Here is a 17,613-nt window from a genome sequence, read left to right as displayed (position 1 = left end):
AAAATTGTCCTAAATTTAAAGAACTAAAAACATTTAAATTTATTTAAAATTAATAATAGATAGAAACTAAATTTCAATAAGATATGAATTCAGTGGTTCTGCTAGAAATGCAATCTCTAATGCATCCTCCTCTCCTCGCATTGAGAGGTGAGTTAAAAAATTATATTCTGATTCATTCAATTAATTAAATAGGCATCACCCGAACAAATATAAAATAAATATGTTTAATAATCAATACACAGTGATAGTGTTTGTAATCTCTCTTATATGATACAATGACTTCATCATATGCTGGGGTACGAACCATGAATCTTTTGAATATTTCTTAGGCTAAATAGTATATCTGCTATTCTAGTTCTAACAGTCTCAGAAGAGGGGACCATGAAAAACCCACTTCTGAAACCTATATCACATTGAAAGCCAAAAAGTCCCATGTAAAATCATAACTAACACTAGAATCCACCACTGGTATGTTGTTTGAGATGTGGATGAATCTGAGCCTTTATCTGTAACCCCTACAAGAAAACGACAATCGCCAACCGAAGGATCTAGGAAAGTAACCATACCAAGACCATCAAAATCGCAGCTTTGCGAATCTTGCATTTGTAGCTGATAATAGCTGTTAAAAGCATATGATATGTTACCCTTCTCACCAATTTCATTACATGAGCCTCCATAATTAAGAGTAGTGCAGTCTGCAACACTACAGGCTAGTTTCATATGGTTTACTACATTGGTCAAATCACTTGAGGGGTTTGCCACACACCATCTAGATGGAAGATACTCAACATTCCTTGCATTTTTCAACTCCTTGTTTCCAAGTAAAAGGTTTAATGGATACTTAGCCTGTCCATCAAAAGAGAATATCCCCCAGTGTCTTTCAAAGTTTCCAGGAAGCGTGCTCTTAGCTCCTTCGTCAAGAAGACTGAAAATATAAACATCCATTGGTGGAGCATTTGGCCTCAAAGGGGTCCCTTTGTTACTTGCAATGTGATTGATAAGGCCTTGATTGAAAACCTTAGCAGCAGTGATATTTGCACCAACGGCTCCATCTGAGGGCCAACCAATTTCGCCAATAACTATAGGCATCTGACCATATCCAAGTTTAACAAGGGCTGCAACTAAAGTGTCATAGTTTCCATCAAATGCATTGGTGTAAACATTGGAACCATCTTGGACAGCATGAGTAGTCCCCTCGAAGAATGCGTACTCTTGGGGAAAATCTCCATTGTTATAGAGGCTAAGAAAGGGGTAGATGTTAACAACAAATGGGGAACCATTTGAGTTGAGGAACTGAACCAGCTGAGTCATGATTTGGGTCAGTTCCGGCCGGAATGCCCCTTGGGAGGGAAGTGCTGAGGACTGATAGGCATCTGCATTGCAAGGGACAACTAGTTTTATATAACCACCAAGATTTGCTTTGACTAAAGACTGTTGTATATTGAGTATTGCAGGCATGACCAAGTTCTCAAATTGACCATTATAACTTGAAAGAAAGGGCTCATTTCCAACAGCAACAAACCTGTAATACAATGTTGAAAGACTAGTAAAAATCTATGTATTGGCAAGGAGTCAATGGCCAAAGAAAAGTAGTAATAAACATACACTTACAACCTGATTGAATACGAGTTTAAAAGAGCTTTTAGGAGCTTTTCTACTAGAAAAACTCTTTATTTCCAAAATAGAAAGCTTTCAAAAACTCTCCTAAACTTCTGTCCAAACATGCTCTTACTTCCTTTTCCAAATAATTTTTCACCCAATTTTCTTCCTCCACCCTTCTTCCCTTTTTATCACATCACTTATCACATCTACTACTTCCTCTCTTTACCTTTTTTCTTTGTAACTTTTTTCCTTGCACCCCATTCACTCCAAAATGGGGTGTATATTACTACCCTCCAATGGGACAAAATAATTACTGCAAAAATCAACGATCTTTCTATACATGATAATATCCTTTAGAAGACAGTATAAAAAATCTACATAGCAACTTAAATTCTTATTTTCACAAAAGAAAAAAAAAATCAAGGGTGAACATATATTATACTTAATACAGACCCTATTCCTTTGCAACATACAATAGTATATATAAAACATTCCTTATTAATATTTGTTTATCAAAATAAAATATTGGGTCTTTGCCATTTAAAAATCACCACTTGAAACTTGAAAGCAAATCCAAGACATCCTCAAAACAAGTTGAGATTTTGAAAAATGAAATGAGAAGATAGGAACCTGATATCAGCACCCCCTCTGCCCACATAGGCAGAGACATTCTGGCGGACCCACAAATCAGCAGCAGCAGTGGAGGAGCTCAAGAGGGGCAGCATCTCATTGGGGATCCCAACCATTACCTGAATGCCACTCCCCATGAGAGCCCTCAGCACATCAGAGTCTGCCTCAAAAAGCTTCACTTTTGAGATCTTGTTCTCTCTCAGCAGATCAACCACTGTGGATGGCTTCAGCCTGTGGGAGGATATGGTACCCCAGTTCACCCCTATGCCTGATTTCACCATTGGCACCAAACCACAACACACAAGCCACAGGAAAAGGACACCACTGCTGAATCTTAGTTCCAACATGTGCTGCCACTCAAAATGCTGATCTCAAAGTGAGACACTTGAAGAAACAAGACAAGACAAGAGGTGTGTGAATGAATTAGTGTTGCATTAAGGTTGTTGTTGTTGATCCTAAACTTGTAAAGCTCAAGATAGAGTGCAGTTAGTGCTGCTGTTAACAGCTCCAGCCTCCAAGGTTATTATTAAGCAGGGTGGTTGTGTATTTACCTTAATGTCCTCACTTTCTGATTGTTTTTTCTTTCATGTCGGCATCACCCAGAGATTTGGCTCCTTAACTTTTTGAGAGATAAAAATATGAGGAAGCCGAAATTTTATCCAAATAATTAAAAAATTATTATTTTTTAATAAATTTATTATATAAAAAAATTATTTTATAATAAATTTATAAAAAAATAAATTTTTTTAATTATTCGGACGAAATTTCGACTTTTATTTTCGGACGATACAGCATTTTCCTAAAAATATTAATTCAAAAATAGTCATGAATCACTCGCCTCAGTTTAGTTCAGTGGCATTCAGCAAAAAAAGAAGAAGAAAAAAGTTCGGTGAAATTAGAATAATATACGCATTATTTTAAGAGAGAAAAAAATGCTATGTTAAGATAATATATAAAACACTTTTACTGTGATGTAACTATAAATAATTATATACAATTAATTTATTAATTTTATAATAATTACTTTTAAAAGTTATGCAGACAATAATTTTATTCAGTTAATAGTCTAAAAGTTTTTACTCTTATTATAATCTTTATTTTTTAAAAATTAAGAATTAACGTAACCATTGTTTAATAATATCAGAGATTAAAATAAACATAATTCGATAATTTCATGGGTTGAAGTGATATTTTTATGGTTAAAATCTTTATTTGATCTTTTATAATATTTTTTTATTTTAATTTAGTCTTATTTTAATTTTTTGTTTCAATTTGGTCTCCAATAATTTAAATTATTGTAATTTGGGATTTCCATCTAAATGATTTAAACGGAGTTAATTGTTGGTCACGTGGATGTCAGGTGGATGTCATGTGGATGCATAAGTGGACGCCAAATTTCATGAATATACCTGGAATCAGAACGGCCCGTTCAACATGCACATGATGTGTTAATTTTTTAATTGAGACGGGCCGTTCTTAAACCAGAACGGGCCATTCCGGTGTTAGCACAGGTCGTTCTGGATTCAGAACGTTCCGTTCCAGATGCCAATTTATACACCAATAGTGTAACCAGAACGGGCCGTTCTGGTTCCAGGTGTATTCGAGAAATTTTGCACCCATCTGCGTGACATCTACGTGACATCCACCTGTCATCCGCATGACTAACAGTTAATTCCGTTTAAATCATTTGGATGGAAGTACCAAATTATAATAATTTAAATTATTAAGGACTAAATTAAAATAAAAAATTAAAGTAGGACTAAATTAAAACAAAAAAATATTATAAGAGACCAAATAAGAATTTTCACCTATTTTTATCACATGAAAGAATAAATTCCCTGATATTTGTAATTCCTTATACTAATTAAGTGCATTACTCAACTGGCAATGAAATTGAAATTTTGTTTCTTTATATTATATTATATCATTTCAATCTTTTATCACAATTCAAACATAACTTGAGGTTTAAAACCTAATTGCAATTTTTTCCCGTAAAATTTTATAATCTCACAAAAAAATTCTTCTTTCAAATTTGGCTCCTAGTTTAAAAAAAAAAACAAAAAAAAATTGCGAACTATATTCTAACGTAAAAAAATATTATCACAATTAAGATATTTTTGTGACAATTTTCTTTAAATTGCTACAATTAAGAAAACTGAGCCTTGTTTTAAAAAAAAAAATTGAAGGCCAAAACTTATATATTCTCTGGAATAAAATTTGTGACATTGTGAGATTTTTTAGGACAAAAAGTTTGTTAACTCAAACTTTAAAAGTCTATTTAAAATTAATTAAGCTTGTCATATTTTCAATAAATCTCTGTTAGCTTAATGATTGTAATTTGTAAAGTCTATTTTAAGATTGAGAAATTCATTTGGTATTTTTGAGTTTAATTTTTTATCTTTATTAAATAAGATTTAAATATATTTTTAATTTTTTAAATTTAAGGTAAATATATTTTTAGTATCTTAAATTTAAAATTATTATTTTTAGTTTTATAATTTTAAAAAAAATATTTTAATTCTTTAAATCACTAATAACACATACAAAAATAGTAATAAATTAAGACAATCATACAACATCAACCAAATTTAATATTATGTTTTCACTAATCGAGATACTAGTAAGTAGATTTTGTACGATAATATTTAATAGATTTTTTTTAAAAAAAAATTGGGTATAATAACTAAAATAATATTTTTGAAATTACATTACTAAAAAAATAATTTTAAATTTGAAAAATTAAAAATAAGTATTTTAAATTTAATAGATTAAAAACAAATTTAAGTGTTAAATTGATATCTTATTAAAAAAATACGCTCCACGGGTATTATGTATATAAGAGGATTTTATTTTAAATTAAAATTATGAAATATTTAATTTTCTCACTTTATATACATTTTTATTCTGAAGAATCGAAATGTAACAACATTCACGTGGTAGTATATATTTTTCATGAGAGAAATTTTATTAACAATACGACACATATTTTTTTTTACGAGAACATGGTTTCCCGTAAAAGTTGGACACAAAAAGAGAAAAAGGTAAAGTGTTTGTTCGAACAGGGATTAGCAAAAATTGCAGTGGATGTGAGATTGTGACACCCCAACTAGGGATGCTAAAAGCAGGGACATAATTGTAAGTTCACATGTGAAATCGATGACCATAGTCAAAACATGCAGTTAATTGTATATAAATATATATATATATATATAATATAAATAAATAAATAAAAACAAATAGAGACCTCATGGTGCTTCGAGTACACGATAACGTTGGTTTCTTGTCATTCTACGTCAAACTTTTTCCTGGGACAAACAGAAAATAAAAAGAAAATTACGATAAGGTTCCGCAGGTACAGAGTTCGAATTCAAATACTTAAGAGCAATGCTTCATCTTCCTTCCCAAAACTATTTCCGAATAATCTCATTCTAGCACTAATAAAAGTACCTGTGTGATCCCATATACAATCAACTATTACATATTTGACTCAAAATATGAACCGAATATGTGAAAGGGAGATATTTTTTATCTCCCTTATTTAATGTGATCGCATTCACATTGATCAATATCTTGCACAGTCAACGAGTCCTTTAATCATATTATACTTTACAGTTCTTACTTCCCTTCTACCAACCAAATTTTCATTGTAACACATTGTGAAAAATTCGAGACCACTTTGCAAGCTTTTTGAAGAATTGCAAAAGTAACCATGTCGTTTCCCAAGGCCAGGGTAAACACAGATTCTGATATTCTCAACCAACACAAAAAAGGGCCAAAAAAGAGAGAAGAAAAAAAAGTATCTGCTACCATTTCAGAGTTCTTTAATAAAAGTCAGCATGGCAAAGCAAGATAATGAAAAATTCTTCATTCAAAAATTTAGCAAATGCCATGGATGATTCCTCTTCAGAGACACCTTATCCTCCCTCTGATCTTTATAGCTTTGTTACTACCACTTTGAGGGAATCCAAACAACAATTGGGCTGGTTGGTATGGAATATAGAATATAGAAAGCTTATTTAACACTTAATGTTGAGTAGCTCTGTCTGCCACCAAAAAAGAGTGAGGGTAAAGGCTTATTGGCACATGCTTATCACTTCCTAGCTGCTTTTGCATCAACATTGCACCTAGGACTCTGCAATTTAATTTCCATAGATTCAATAATCATGCAGATTTCTATGGCCCCAGAATCCAATCACTACTTTACTCACTCTATCTTCTTTAGGTAATAATTACCAGAAAGACGGTTGCATTTGCATATCATTCCAACAACCATATTCTTAATTTTCCCAGGGGAATCATTGCCTACTAATTAATCACAATAATGGACAGGATAACACTGATTTAAAATGTAAGAAATCTTATCTTAGTCCATTAAAAATTTAAAATCATATTTCAGGGCCTAAGTTCATTCACTCAGAAACTTTTTTGACAGTTAGTTCATGACCAAGAATCAGAATATTTACAACCAACTAGTCTAGAGTGAGATTTCAGATTTATATAACACATTCTTCTGCACAAAAATAGGCAGGAATGTACCTATCCCCGCTTCAACCCCAAATTGATCTTGCTCAAGGGAACATATTAGAGGTGTTACTATAAAATGAATCATTTTATATGTTTCCATTTAATATACTTGATCTTTTGCAGTAGTTGCATCTTGAAGTAAAATACTTTTGAAAGAAAAGTAGCTGCATACACCTTTACAACTCTTTCTTGTACAAGGATTGTGGTCTGCAATGATTGCATGCATCAAACTGCATCCGTCTGCTGCAACATAGCCAATGCATGCATGATTCTGTGTGTTTTTGGTACAGACTACACAGTATATCGTTTATGGAAGACAATTCACTTGAGACGAGTAGAACTCTGCAAAACTCTCGTTAAATGTTTAATGCAGTTGCATATTAAAGACTCAAACTTAAGATCATCATATTACTTCTTAAGTTGAATAATTTTGTGTTGCTTTAATTATTCTAGTGCTACTGTTAAAAATAATATATTTATTAGGAGAGTAGGATTATTTTAATAAAATTATATAAAAGATAATAATATATTTATTATTATTCTTTATATATATATATGTATAAAAACCTTAAAATACGGTGATCCTGGAATTGAAAGGATAATTCTATGTGTGGTCAAAGAATTTTATCAGTTGGAAACAATCATGCTCTGCAATAGGCTAAATTTAGCCATGTTTCAGGATTGATTTGTCAAACCTAATTATGAATTAATGGCAAGAAATTGAAACACAAAAGTTGTGTGTTTGATGGGTTTTCAGTGCAATGGAGATAAGATAAGCTTCCCCTTTGGAGGCTACATCAGAATTCATAAAGCTCTGTCACCATGATGTGATTGGGATGTAGACATGCAGCATAGGCTGAAATTTGGAATTTGAAACGCATAAAAGGGAAACTGAAAGGACTCATTAGCAGCTGGTTTTGAAAAATAAGATCATCATGTAAGGAAATTAATAGGGTCCACTAGTGTCATTTCAGAAAATGTGGTGATGCAAATTTCGGCTACGATATTATTATTTGAAGAAATTAATGGGAAGGGAGAAGAAATTAGTAAAAGAACTCTTTGTGAGTTATGATTGAGGAAACAATACCAAATAGTTTCATATGCACAGGAAAAATAGTGATGATTTTGCACCAAGATTGATTCAATCCAAACTTTTGAAAGGTTTATCCTAAGATGAGCAAATAAAAGGAGAGGAAAGTATTATTATAGCACTTGTTAAGAAGATAAAATAGTTTGCATTAATGCTGCGTTGGAGTTGGACTGATCCATGCTTTATCAGAAGATGATGAAATGACACCACAAAATGAAAAAAGATTATAAGAAGAAAAAAAAAGAGGAAAGGAAATGTTTTCTTTTGTTGACCATTGCTTTTCTTAACTTCATGTGATTCATCATAGACTAACAGCTAGCTAAGCCTGTATTAGGAGGGATTAGTGCTTCATTTCAATATATTCATTGAATTAATAGATATAAAGTTTTGTATCTTATAGGTAAATCTATTAAATATACATAACAGTACGATTGTGAAACCACGATTTGGGATGGCATGGAGGATGTCATGAAAATCAAAACCAGCTGTGATGGACGTGTCAAGGACTCTTCATTATCAATTCCATTGTTTCCACTTCCAACCAGATTTTGGTTGCAGAAATCTAGATATAAAATTGACAACTACCCAAAAAATAAATCTTTTTCAATTTATTTAGAAAAAAGATATTTCTGTAAAAAAAAATGGTAACAGTAATAGGCTAGTAAGATACTCATTCCCCTTACCTATATATAAATAATAAAAAATTATTTATTAATATTAAGAAAGTTCATTAAATATATTTAATTTTTATAATTTTATATAAAATATACGCTACATTTTCAAAAATATCTTTAATCATATTTAATGTTCTCATTTATTATTATATGAGTATTTTTGGATTTAGAATATGAAATAAGATTGATTTAATTAAAATATGTTTATAAAAACTCTCGACATGCATGTACCAATAATTGTAATTATATTTGGAGAGTAACTACTTTAATTTATTATACAATAGGTATTGTTTTTGTATTATTTACATATTTTTATAAGCTTAATTAATATACTATCAATAAATTAAAATTCATGATTTACATAATCTTTATATAATTATTATAAAACTCACAAATTTATCATGTGTGAATTATACATTAAAAAAAATCTTTCGAAAAATGAAATACGTAGACCGTTTGCAATGTGATCAATGACACTTATTTCTGTGTTTGTAATTCACATTTATGAAGATAAAAACTTCACTGATCTGCATGTAGAAGTTAACTAAACTTCCTACCTTCAGAAAAAGAAAAAAGAAAAAAAAAAGTAAAAGAGAAAGAGAAGGAATATAATTATTAAAAGTGCATGCATAAAATCTGGGGCATGATGGTGTTCTTGAATATTTAGTTTTTAGCCTTTAGCCTCTGCTACTGTAAGAAGATCAGTGTATCCCACTTTGCTCCTCATGCAGCTCGTCAATTTTGCTGCATCCACACCATCTCCAATCACCACCACTCGATCTTTGCTTTCTCCCTCTATGCTCACACTACTTACCCCTGCAACCATTACCAAATAATATACATATTTTTGCTTTTAACCAAGGTATATATATGGTATGGTGAAGCTTCACTAACCGCTAGTTCCACAAGCAACCTTCAATGCTTTAGCTCTGCACTTCTTGCAATTCATTTGCACTTTCATCACAATCTTTTGCTGTCATTACAACCACATGCATGCAGTAACTAACAAAATCTATATAAATTATTTCATATACATACATCTACAAAACACAAAACTCTATCTATATTCTATATATATATATATATATATATGTATATGTATTTACCTTCATAATTGCAGAATTAATTCTTGGATACAAGTTTCTCAGAGCTAAGAACCACTCTGTTGAACACAACACACATCCCCTGCCCTCTTTATATGCTTGTTTGATTAGAGAAGTCAAGTCTAGTCAATGAAACAAATTATTACAAACATGTGAATGTGGAAAATGAATAACCTATATACTTCCTTTGCAAGTATTACGAGTACATGTATATCAATCACTTTGTCTCTATCACATAGAGAAACTCTATATATGAATGAGTTGTTCTTCTTGGTGTGATATTGTTGAATATTTATGGTAGCTCTAGAATGTGTACCTAATTAACGCGTAAGAAAAAAAATACTAGGATTAAGGAATAATGTTATTGACAAACTAAGTTTGGTGAGGAAGCTAGCTAACCTATTCATATGTTGAAATATTGATTGAATTATTTGATGGCATGTTTTACCTCAAATATATAAACAACGGACATGTGGTGTAACTAATTATTCATATGTTGAGATGAGCACTACTAATTAATTAATAATATACTCTTTAACACATTTTTCATCTTTTTTATGGATTAAAATTTATTAAAAATTATAAAATTATGAAATATATTCATTAAATAGGATACATGGTCTATCAAGTTTTGTTATTTTTTAATAAATTTTAACTAATAATAAAAATATGTTTAAATCAATGTTTTAAATAGTATGTTTTTTATTTTTTTATTGTGATTACAATTAAAAATTGGCAAAGTGATCATTGTTTTTATTAGATGCGAAAATTTGATTCTTCATTGTAACTAAGAGAAGAGTTTTAGGTTTGGCCCGTGAAATTAGAAACACATTAGACTCACCAACTTAACTACATTTTTTTAACATATTTGTAGTTGTTGAATAAAGCAAAATTTGGTTATATTTATTTAATTAATTTTATTTATAATTTTATAATATTTTGTAAATTTTAATTAAAAATAAAAAATATTAAAAAATATAATAGCGTGTCTCTATCCATCCTCCTTAGAGTAGTTAACGTTGGTGTGCCCACCTAGGTCGAGAATTAATATGCTGTGTTGCTTCTAGTTTCAAAAAGTTCATATGGCCTAACCTTAATTTCGTGCACTTTTTTTACTACTTCCCGAGGTTCACATTATCTCTAAAAGAAAAGAACTGAAAAAGAGGAAAGCCTGCTACAGTTTTTTTTATGAAACAAAAACAAAACTTCTTTTTTATTATATTCATCACTTCTTGTTTCTATTTCCCCCTCCCCCACCCCTTTCTTTCTTCTTCTTAAAGCGTGTATGCAAATACAAGAAATCCTATTTTCTTAAGTAATGTCCTCTTATTTGATATATCTTTTATTATTATTATTATTATTGTTTGATACTCATCATTATATTTTCAACAATTATTTAGAATTCTTTTTTATATCACTTTCACCCTCATTTTTATATATATTTGTTGAAAGAGAGTTTTTTCTTTTTCACTTTTATATTGTACTCATGATTTCAATTTTTATAAAAGATGTAAAGAAATGTAGGAATTATTTTTAATCATGGTATTAGTATGAAGTATCTATCATCAAAAATAATGACTAATCTTTAGGAATCATAAGTGTATGTAAGATAGGTATTTTCATCCTAACATAATTTATTTCATATTTAATATCAGGATTCAAACCTTAAATAACTTGATTAAGAAACACAAGTTATTACTACTTATGTCAATTAATATTGGTAAAACATAAGAAATTTGATACAATATAAATATTTCTTAATTATATACTTGTGTGCGTATATGTGTTTTTTTCTTCATGAAAGCAACAGATAGTTAATATACATGTTTTCATTTCAAGTTGTGATCTAAATGCACAATCAAATCATTATATAAGAAGGTGTTTCATGTTTGAAGTAGTTTCACTCATAAGTTCGTTAGATTCATTAAGACCATCACATTTGATGTATTGTCTATTTTAATGTTCATTGGACTATCACAATTTTGTCATTGAAAAGGTATTTCAATGAGTTAAGAAATGAAGGTGTTTATAAACTATTTTTAGTTTCAATTTCTAAGCAATGTGAGATTTTTAGGCATATTAAAACAAACTCCTCATTTGAAGCCTTAAGACTAATGGGCAAGAGTGACTTTAGCATTCTTTCTAATGTCAATATTACCATCATAAGTTCATTAACATCGTTAGAATCACTGCATTTGAAATATTACTTAATATCGTTTGTGGGTATCGAACTCACGACCACTTGATTAAAAGTCACTCTTGCCCCTTAGTCTCAATAGGAGGCTGTTTTATAATACATAAAAGTCTCACATCACTTAAGAATTGAGGTTAAGGACAACTTATAAATAATCTCACTCCTTAATCTATTGAAACACTCTTTCAAAAACAAAATCGTGACAGTTCAACAAATAAGTAATATAAAGAAAAATAAAATAAAATATGAAAATAATATAAAAGGTAAGAAAACCAAAAAGTGTTGCAAGGAAAATGCAAACTTTTGTAACAAAATATTATGATCATTCATAGCGGCATGAATGCCACTCCCTAGCTTATTTACAATATCATTATTGAACTCCAAAAATGCTCTCTCCCTCTCTGCCCATTAAGGTTGCATTTAATGCCCACCTAATTAACACAAACCGAACAAGAAATTTGACAAGCTCACACCAAAATGAAAACAGGAAAAGTATGGTTTCTGTCTTGCTCAACATTTATGCCTTCTAATTTGGTTTGTCCTCTGCTAAGCTAATGATATCAGTGTGTCCAACCTTTTTCCTCAAAGAATTGGTTAACTTAACCGCATCTACATCTCCAATCACCACCAACTTGTCCTTCTCTTCTCCTTCTAACCCCACAAAACTCACACCTGCATGCATCACAAGTAATTAACAATCAACTTCATTACCATTTTTCAAGTTTATGCATGAAATTAGAAAGATTAATTAAGTAGTATTATATTTTTGTGTGACGAACCGTTTGCTGAAGCAACAATCTTGAGTGCCTTGGTGCGGCTCTTCTGGCTACTCATGTTCACCTTCATCACAATCTTTTGCTGCTAACACAACCAAATATTAATCATCAACAATATGATTCATTGTTGAAAATAATAACAAAAAAATAAAAAAGAAAAAAAGCATTATAGCATATGATATGATTGCATTTGATAAGTGATATATGTATACATACCTTCATGCTTAATTTCAAAGGTGGTTAGAGGTAACCGCGGAAGAAAATGAAGTTGGGTTGAGATTTTATATAAAGCTAAATCAAAAGTGTTGTTAACAATTAAAGGTGAAAACGAAGTCCAAGTCAAGTAATGGATGAAATTGAAAAAGAAAGAAAAAAAATGCATATTGACCTAGCTATAAGTTTGTTTCGTAATAAATAGTAGTACTTTAATTATTGAATGAATGTGTATGAACACGATGAAGCCGTGCTCCAAGTGGCATGGGCCAAACAAGACTTTATGCTAGAAATTTCTTCGTAATTAAAACACGACTACCGTTGACGCTACCGTTCCGTACAAAACTTACAAAAGAAATTTGAAATACATTTATCTATAATTTTAAAAAAAACTTCTTATATATATATATATATAATCCAATTTTTTATAGTAACTTTTCTGAAATTTTATATTTTTCATCCAACATTTTACGTTTTTATTCTTTGACCATGCTTTCGGAACAGCAATGATAGGACGCATAAATTAATGAATCGTTCTCTTTTCTTTAGTTAATTTTCATTGTTATATAATGAGTACATCATATTCCTAATTGAATTGGTGCTATTAAAAAATTATCATGTTATCTCATTGTTAATTCATAATTTATTAAAATCGAAACATTTTAAATCTGAAAATTTTTAAAATTATTAAATAAAATAACATACATTATTAAATGATGTGTCTAATATTAAATGTTAGGCAGGTGTAGTAACAAAAGCTGGAATAGCTCAGTTGGTTAGAGCGTGTGGCTGTTAACCACAAGGTCGGAGGTTCAAGCCCTCCTTCTAGCGGTAATCAGTCATTTTTTATTTTAATTATTTTAAACTTTAACTATTTTTATTTTAATTCTAGCTATTTTCATTTTAATTCTTTTAAACTTCAGCTTAAAAGTATAAATAATTTTTTACTGTCCACTCTATGATATATTTTTTTGTTTGGTTTTATTTTAATTCTTTTGAACGTTAGCTTAAAGGTGTAAATATTTTCTTTTTTAGTTTCCATAAATATTTTTTTAGTCTCCACTATATGATATTAACTTTTCACTCCATGGCATTTACATATATATACTTCATTCATCAGGCATTATGCTTGGTTGGTTAATGGTCCTATGACATCATCAAAGTCTACCATGCATGATGCATATGTTTATAGCTATTTTCCTTTTCCATAGGAAAAGAAAACATTGTCTTACCTAAAAGATTGGGGTGATTTTAATTGGCATATATTTTCTACCATGCAGCAATATTATTTATTTTTTAAAGGGTAGTTGTAGACTTCATGATCATACAGAAGTAAACACACCTCATCAGGTGTAATGTAAACACGACAGTTTCCAGTAAATTTCCAGAAGCACTTCAATGTTTAATTTAATAATATATCAATAAATAAATAATTTGGAGGGGGGATGACAAAGTTTAACACAACTATCTTCTCAAGTTTGAATTGCCTACCTCTGAGTCTGAGGTCTTCATTTTTTATATTTTTTTTTATCTTCACTTTATTTTCGGAGAAAAGAGGAGGGGTGAATAGTCCCTTGATTGTTTGTTACATTAATTTCAAATTATTAATTTATGCATGTCATCTAGCTCCTCCACAGTCTAGGGTTCAAATCATTAATAATTTGATATAATTACTACTGGCTTATCTAAATTTTTTTTTTGAAATATAAAAAATTTACAAAAATAGTCATGATTGAATCTAACTTCTCATACTTCTACTTTTCAATTTTCTTTCTCCCAAGCAATCACTAACTTAACTCTAATCGTCCTCCAATTTTAAATTTAACTCATATGTCTAAGATTCTTAATTTTTTTATTATTAATATTGTCCATAAAATGTTTTGAAGTAACTATATTAAAAAAAATTACTTACACACACATAATTTTGTTGTCCTTAATTTGTAATTGAAATAAATACTATGAATTATTTCAAATTTTACTATAAATTTTAAAATCATTACTTTTAATTATTATTGTTTGTGAAATAATTTTAATAACTAAATTAAAAATATAAATAGACTTGTGTGTATATGAATTTTTTACACAAATAATACTATTTTAAAAAAAAATTGTCAAAATAGCAACTGTGCAAATTTATTTTTTCCAACTAGCACCATTTACTATTCACGTTCAGAACGGGCCGTTCTGAAATCAAAATGGACCGTTCCGGATTAAAAAATAACACATGGAAAACAGATCAGAATGGGTCGTTCCAAAATCAAAATTAGCACATAAAAGTGGAACCAAAACGGGCATTCTGCATCCAGAACGGGCTGTTCTGGCCTATAAATAATTTTTTTTTGTTTGATTTTCACTTATCAAATACCAAAACTCAGAGACTACCATCAAGTGATTAAATTTATTGAATATTAACATTATAAATATAACTAAATAAATTTATTAAAATTCATTACAACAATAAAGATCAATGGTGGTGGAAACTGAATTCATGACCAATATTTGGATATGTCTTCCTAGTGTGACCAGCGGTGTGACAATAAGAATAATTTTTTACACGATTATGTTGTTCTCTAATGTCCATCTGTTCTAATTTTGCTAGACTTTGGCCGACCCTTGAAAGTTCTCTTGAGTTCTGGATTTGGCCACAAAGTTGAAAAAAAACGTAACATCCGAGAAAAGTTTGACCCGTTGGGAGATTTACAATAAGGCTAAATAAAATGTGGTATGATTGCGGCAAGTTCCAGAAAGGTATACGAATGACAGTTTGGAGAGCTCTGACATGAAGATTATTGGTCTGCTTACACTTGTCCAACTTTGTGGCCAAATCCAGAACTCAAGCGAACTTTCAAGGGTCGGCCAAAGTCTAGCAGGATTAAAACAGAGATGGACATTAGAGAACAACATAATCAGTTTCTGCCACCATTGATCTTTATTGTTGTATTCAATTTTAATAAATTTATTTAGATATATTTATAATGTTAATATTCAATAAATTTATTTATTTGATGTTAGTTTCTGAGTTTTGGTATTTGATAAGTGAAAATCAAAAAGAAAAAAAATTATTTGTAAGTCAGAATGACCCATTCTGGTTTCACTTTTTATGTGTTAATTTTGATTTTGGAACGGTCCGTTCTGATTTCAGAAAGGCCCGTTTTGAACGTGAACAGTAAATGATGCTAGTTAGGAAAATAAATTTGCACAGTTGCTAATTGGGTAAAAAAAATTTAAAATAGTATTATTTGAGTTAAAAACTCGTGTATATACATAATAATTTATTTTATTGTTATAATAATAATAATACATATTTAATAAATTTAAAAGTATGATAATTTTAAGGTTCTTTAATTTTAATATCGTTACATTTGTTTTTTGAAATAATTTTATCGTTACATGTTTCCTTTAAAAGATGTTAAATATTTTAGTAAATATAGTTTCTAGTTATTAAAGTCATATAAATATGTTATTGGATATTAATTTTACTATAATTATATTTATTTCATTTTGATGGTTTAAGTGATTATTTTTAGGATATTGGTAGTTGTGAATAAACAATTTTACCTGGAACAATTAGAAGAAGAGGGGCATAAAAACAAAAACAAAAAAAGCACTTACGTAAAAATGAAACTTCCTCGAAAAAATTTTAGTGCCATTATTTCTCTCTGATTTCCCAAAAGGATTTGCAACATATTTTGAGGGTCTAGGGGTTTTCATTTTTTTTCTTTCGTCACTTTTTATCTTTGATGCATCACTTTCTTTCTATCCATATTATTTTAGACATATGTATTGTATTGTATTATTCGGTTTATTGTGCTTCTTTTATGTTAGTTTTTGTTTTGTTTATATCTTATTTCTGTGAACATCAAACCGGATAAAGGTGAGTGAAAATGATTAAGTTTTGTGTTTTTCACAAATAAGAGTTCGAAGAATAGGTTGTAGTGCAAGTTTTCTATGATGTCATTGTTTCGATTTCTACTAAAAATGAGAAATTTAATTGTTTTAAAAGTACACAAAAAGTTATAAAAAAAATTGGCTTTGTATATTCTATCAATTTAACTTATTTATAAAATTAGTGATATTACTTTTATTTCACACAATAAATATTAAATGAGTAGCCAATATTATCTTTAATGTCATTTGATTTGTAAAGTTTATGAATAATTATTTGTTATCATGAATTTTACATATAAATTAAAATAAAGTTTTTTTAATAAATAAATTTTTCTTTAAAAATTATTTGAATGTGCAAAAATTAATATCTCTAATTGAATAATAATTTCACCTTTAATGTTATTTGATTGTGAGATTTAATAATTATTCATTTGCTAATTTAAATTCTTGTACAACAATATTTTTTTAATAAAATACATATAAAAAAATGAAAGTTGTCGTTTTTTGATAAAATGTAAAAAATAAGTATATTACAATTGATAACATTAATTAAATAACTCTTTCATTTTAATGTTATTGTAAGGATTAATGATTAATCATTTGTTAGCTTAATTTTTATGCAATTTTTTCTTTTTTAATTAAAAATACAAAAATAAATCAATTTCACATATTAAAAAATTAAAAATAATTTTAGGAGTAATATAAATATTTTGTCAAGTTATATATTTTTGTACAATTAAATAAAGATATTATTCTCTTAACGAACATTGTAGGTTGTTAATATTTTTTTTCCACATAATTGATTTTTGATTTCAATTATGATTTCAATTATGATTTCAAATACCATTGAGTTCAATTATGATTTCAAAGACCTTTTTTCTTTAATTTTTTAATATTTTTTTTAAAATAAAATATTAGT

At 29.1% G+C, this 17,613-nt stretch overlaps 3 protein-coding genes and 1 non-coding gene across 5 annotated transcripts; 1 reads left to right on the top strand and 3 right to left on the bottom strand.

Annotated features, from left to right (window-relative positions):
* Window positions 1–180: 180 nt before the first annotated feature.
* LOC109803162 (glucan endo-1,3-beta-glucosidase 5) lies at window positions 181–2,829 on the bottom strand. Its single transcript, XM_020364614.3, has 2 exons — window positions 2,233–2,829; window positions 181–1,522 (listed from the first exon to the last, which is right to left on the bottom strand). Exons 1-2 carry the CDS (start codon window positions 2,577–2,579, stop codon window positions 409–411), a joined length of 1,461 nt encoding a protein of 486 aa, XP_020220203.1. The 5' UTR covers window positions 2,580–2,829; the 3' UTR covers window positions 181–408.
* A 6,155-nt stretch (window positions 2,830–8,984) lies between these two features.
* LOC109804605 (heavy metal-associated isoprenylated plant protein 47) lies at window positions 8,985–9,889 on the bottom strand. The gene is made up of 3 exons (XM_020366459.3): window positions 9,627–9,889; window positions 9,415–9,493; window positions 8,985–9,336 (listed from the first exon to the last, which is right to left on the bottom strand). The coding sequence occupies exons 1-3, from the start codon at window positions 9,630–9,632 to the stop codon at window positions 9,191–9,193; spliced, it is 231 nt and encodes a 76-aa protein (XP_020222048.1). The 5' UTR covers window positions 9,633–9,889; the 3' UTR covers window positions 8,985–9,190.
* Window positions 9,890–12,051: 2,162 nt separating this feature from the next.
* On the bottom strand, window positions 12,052–12,962 carry LOC109803184 (heavy metal-associated isoprenylated plant protein 47). 2 transcript variants are annotated; one of them, XM_020364639.3, is made up of 3 exons: window positions 12,810–12,962; window positions 12,597–12,675; window positions 12,052–12,489 (listed from the first exon to the last, which is right to left on the bottom strand). In XM_020364639.3, the coding sequence occupies exons 1-3, from the start codon at window positions 12,813–12,815 to the stop codon at window positions 12,344–12,346; spliced, it is 231 nt and encodes a 76-aa protein (XP_020220228.1). In that variant the 5' UTR covers window positions 12,816–12,962; the 3' UTR covers window positions 12,052–12,343. The 2 variants fall into 2 exon arrangements, with proteins under 2 accessions (XP_020220228.1, XP_082923417.1); XM_083067291.1 differs by having other exon boundaries at window positions 12,597–12,678; window positions 12,810–12,913.
* Window positions 12,963–13,563: 601 nt separating this feature from the next.
* TRNAN-GUU (transfer RNA asparagine (anticodon GUU)) lies at window positions 13,564–13,637 on the top strand. The gene has a single exon. It is a non-coding gene; the product is annotated as a tRNA-Asn (tRNA).
* The last annotated feature ends 3,976 nt before the right edge of the window (window positions 13,638–17,613 follow it).

This window comes from Cajanus cajan, chromosome 1, assembly GCF_000230855.2.
Source record: "Cajanus cajan strain Asha chromosome 1, NIPB_CcT2T_4, whole genome shotgun sequence".
NCBI lineage: Eukaryota > Viridiplantae > Streptophyta > Magnoliopsida > Fabales > Fabaceae > Cajanus > Cajanus cajan.
This window is presented reverse-complemented; position numbering and strand designations above follow the sequence as displayed.

Bases quoted from the DNA above. Each gene is read 5' to 3' on its own strand.
- LOC109803162 (XM_020364614.3), bottom strand. From the start codon at position 2,579: ATGTTGGAACTAAGATTCAGCAGTGGTGTCCTTTTCCTGTGGCTTGTG. The intron at 1,523-2,232 runs GTTCCTATCTTC...ATTGTATTACAG, and splicing joins AGAGGGGGTGCTGATATCAG to GTTTGTTGCTGTTGGAAATG.
- LOC109804605 (XM_020366459.3), bottom strand. The intron at 9,337-9,414 runs GTTAGTGAAGCT...TAATGGTTGCAG, and splicing joins GGTTGCTTGTGGAACTAGCG to GGGTAAGTAGTGTGAGCATA.
- LOC109803184 (XM_083067291.1), bottom strand. The intron at 12,490-12,596 runs GTTCGTCACACA...TGATGCATGCAG, and splicing joins GATTGTTGCTTCAGCAAACG to GTGTGAGTTTTGTGGGGTTA.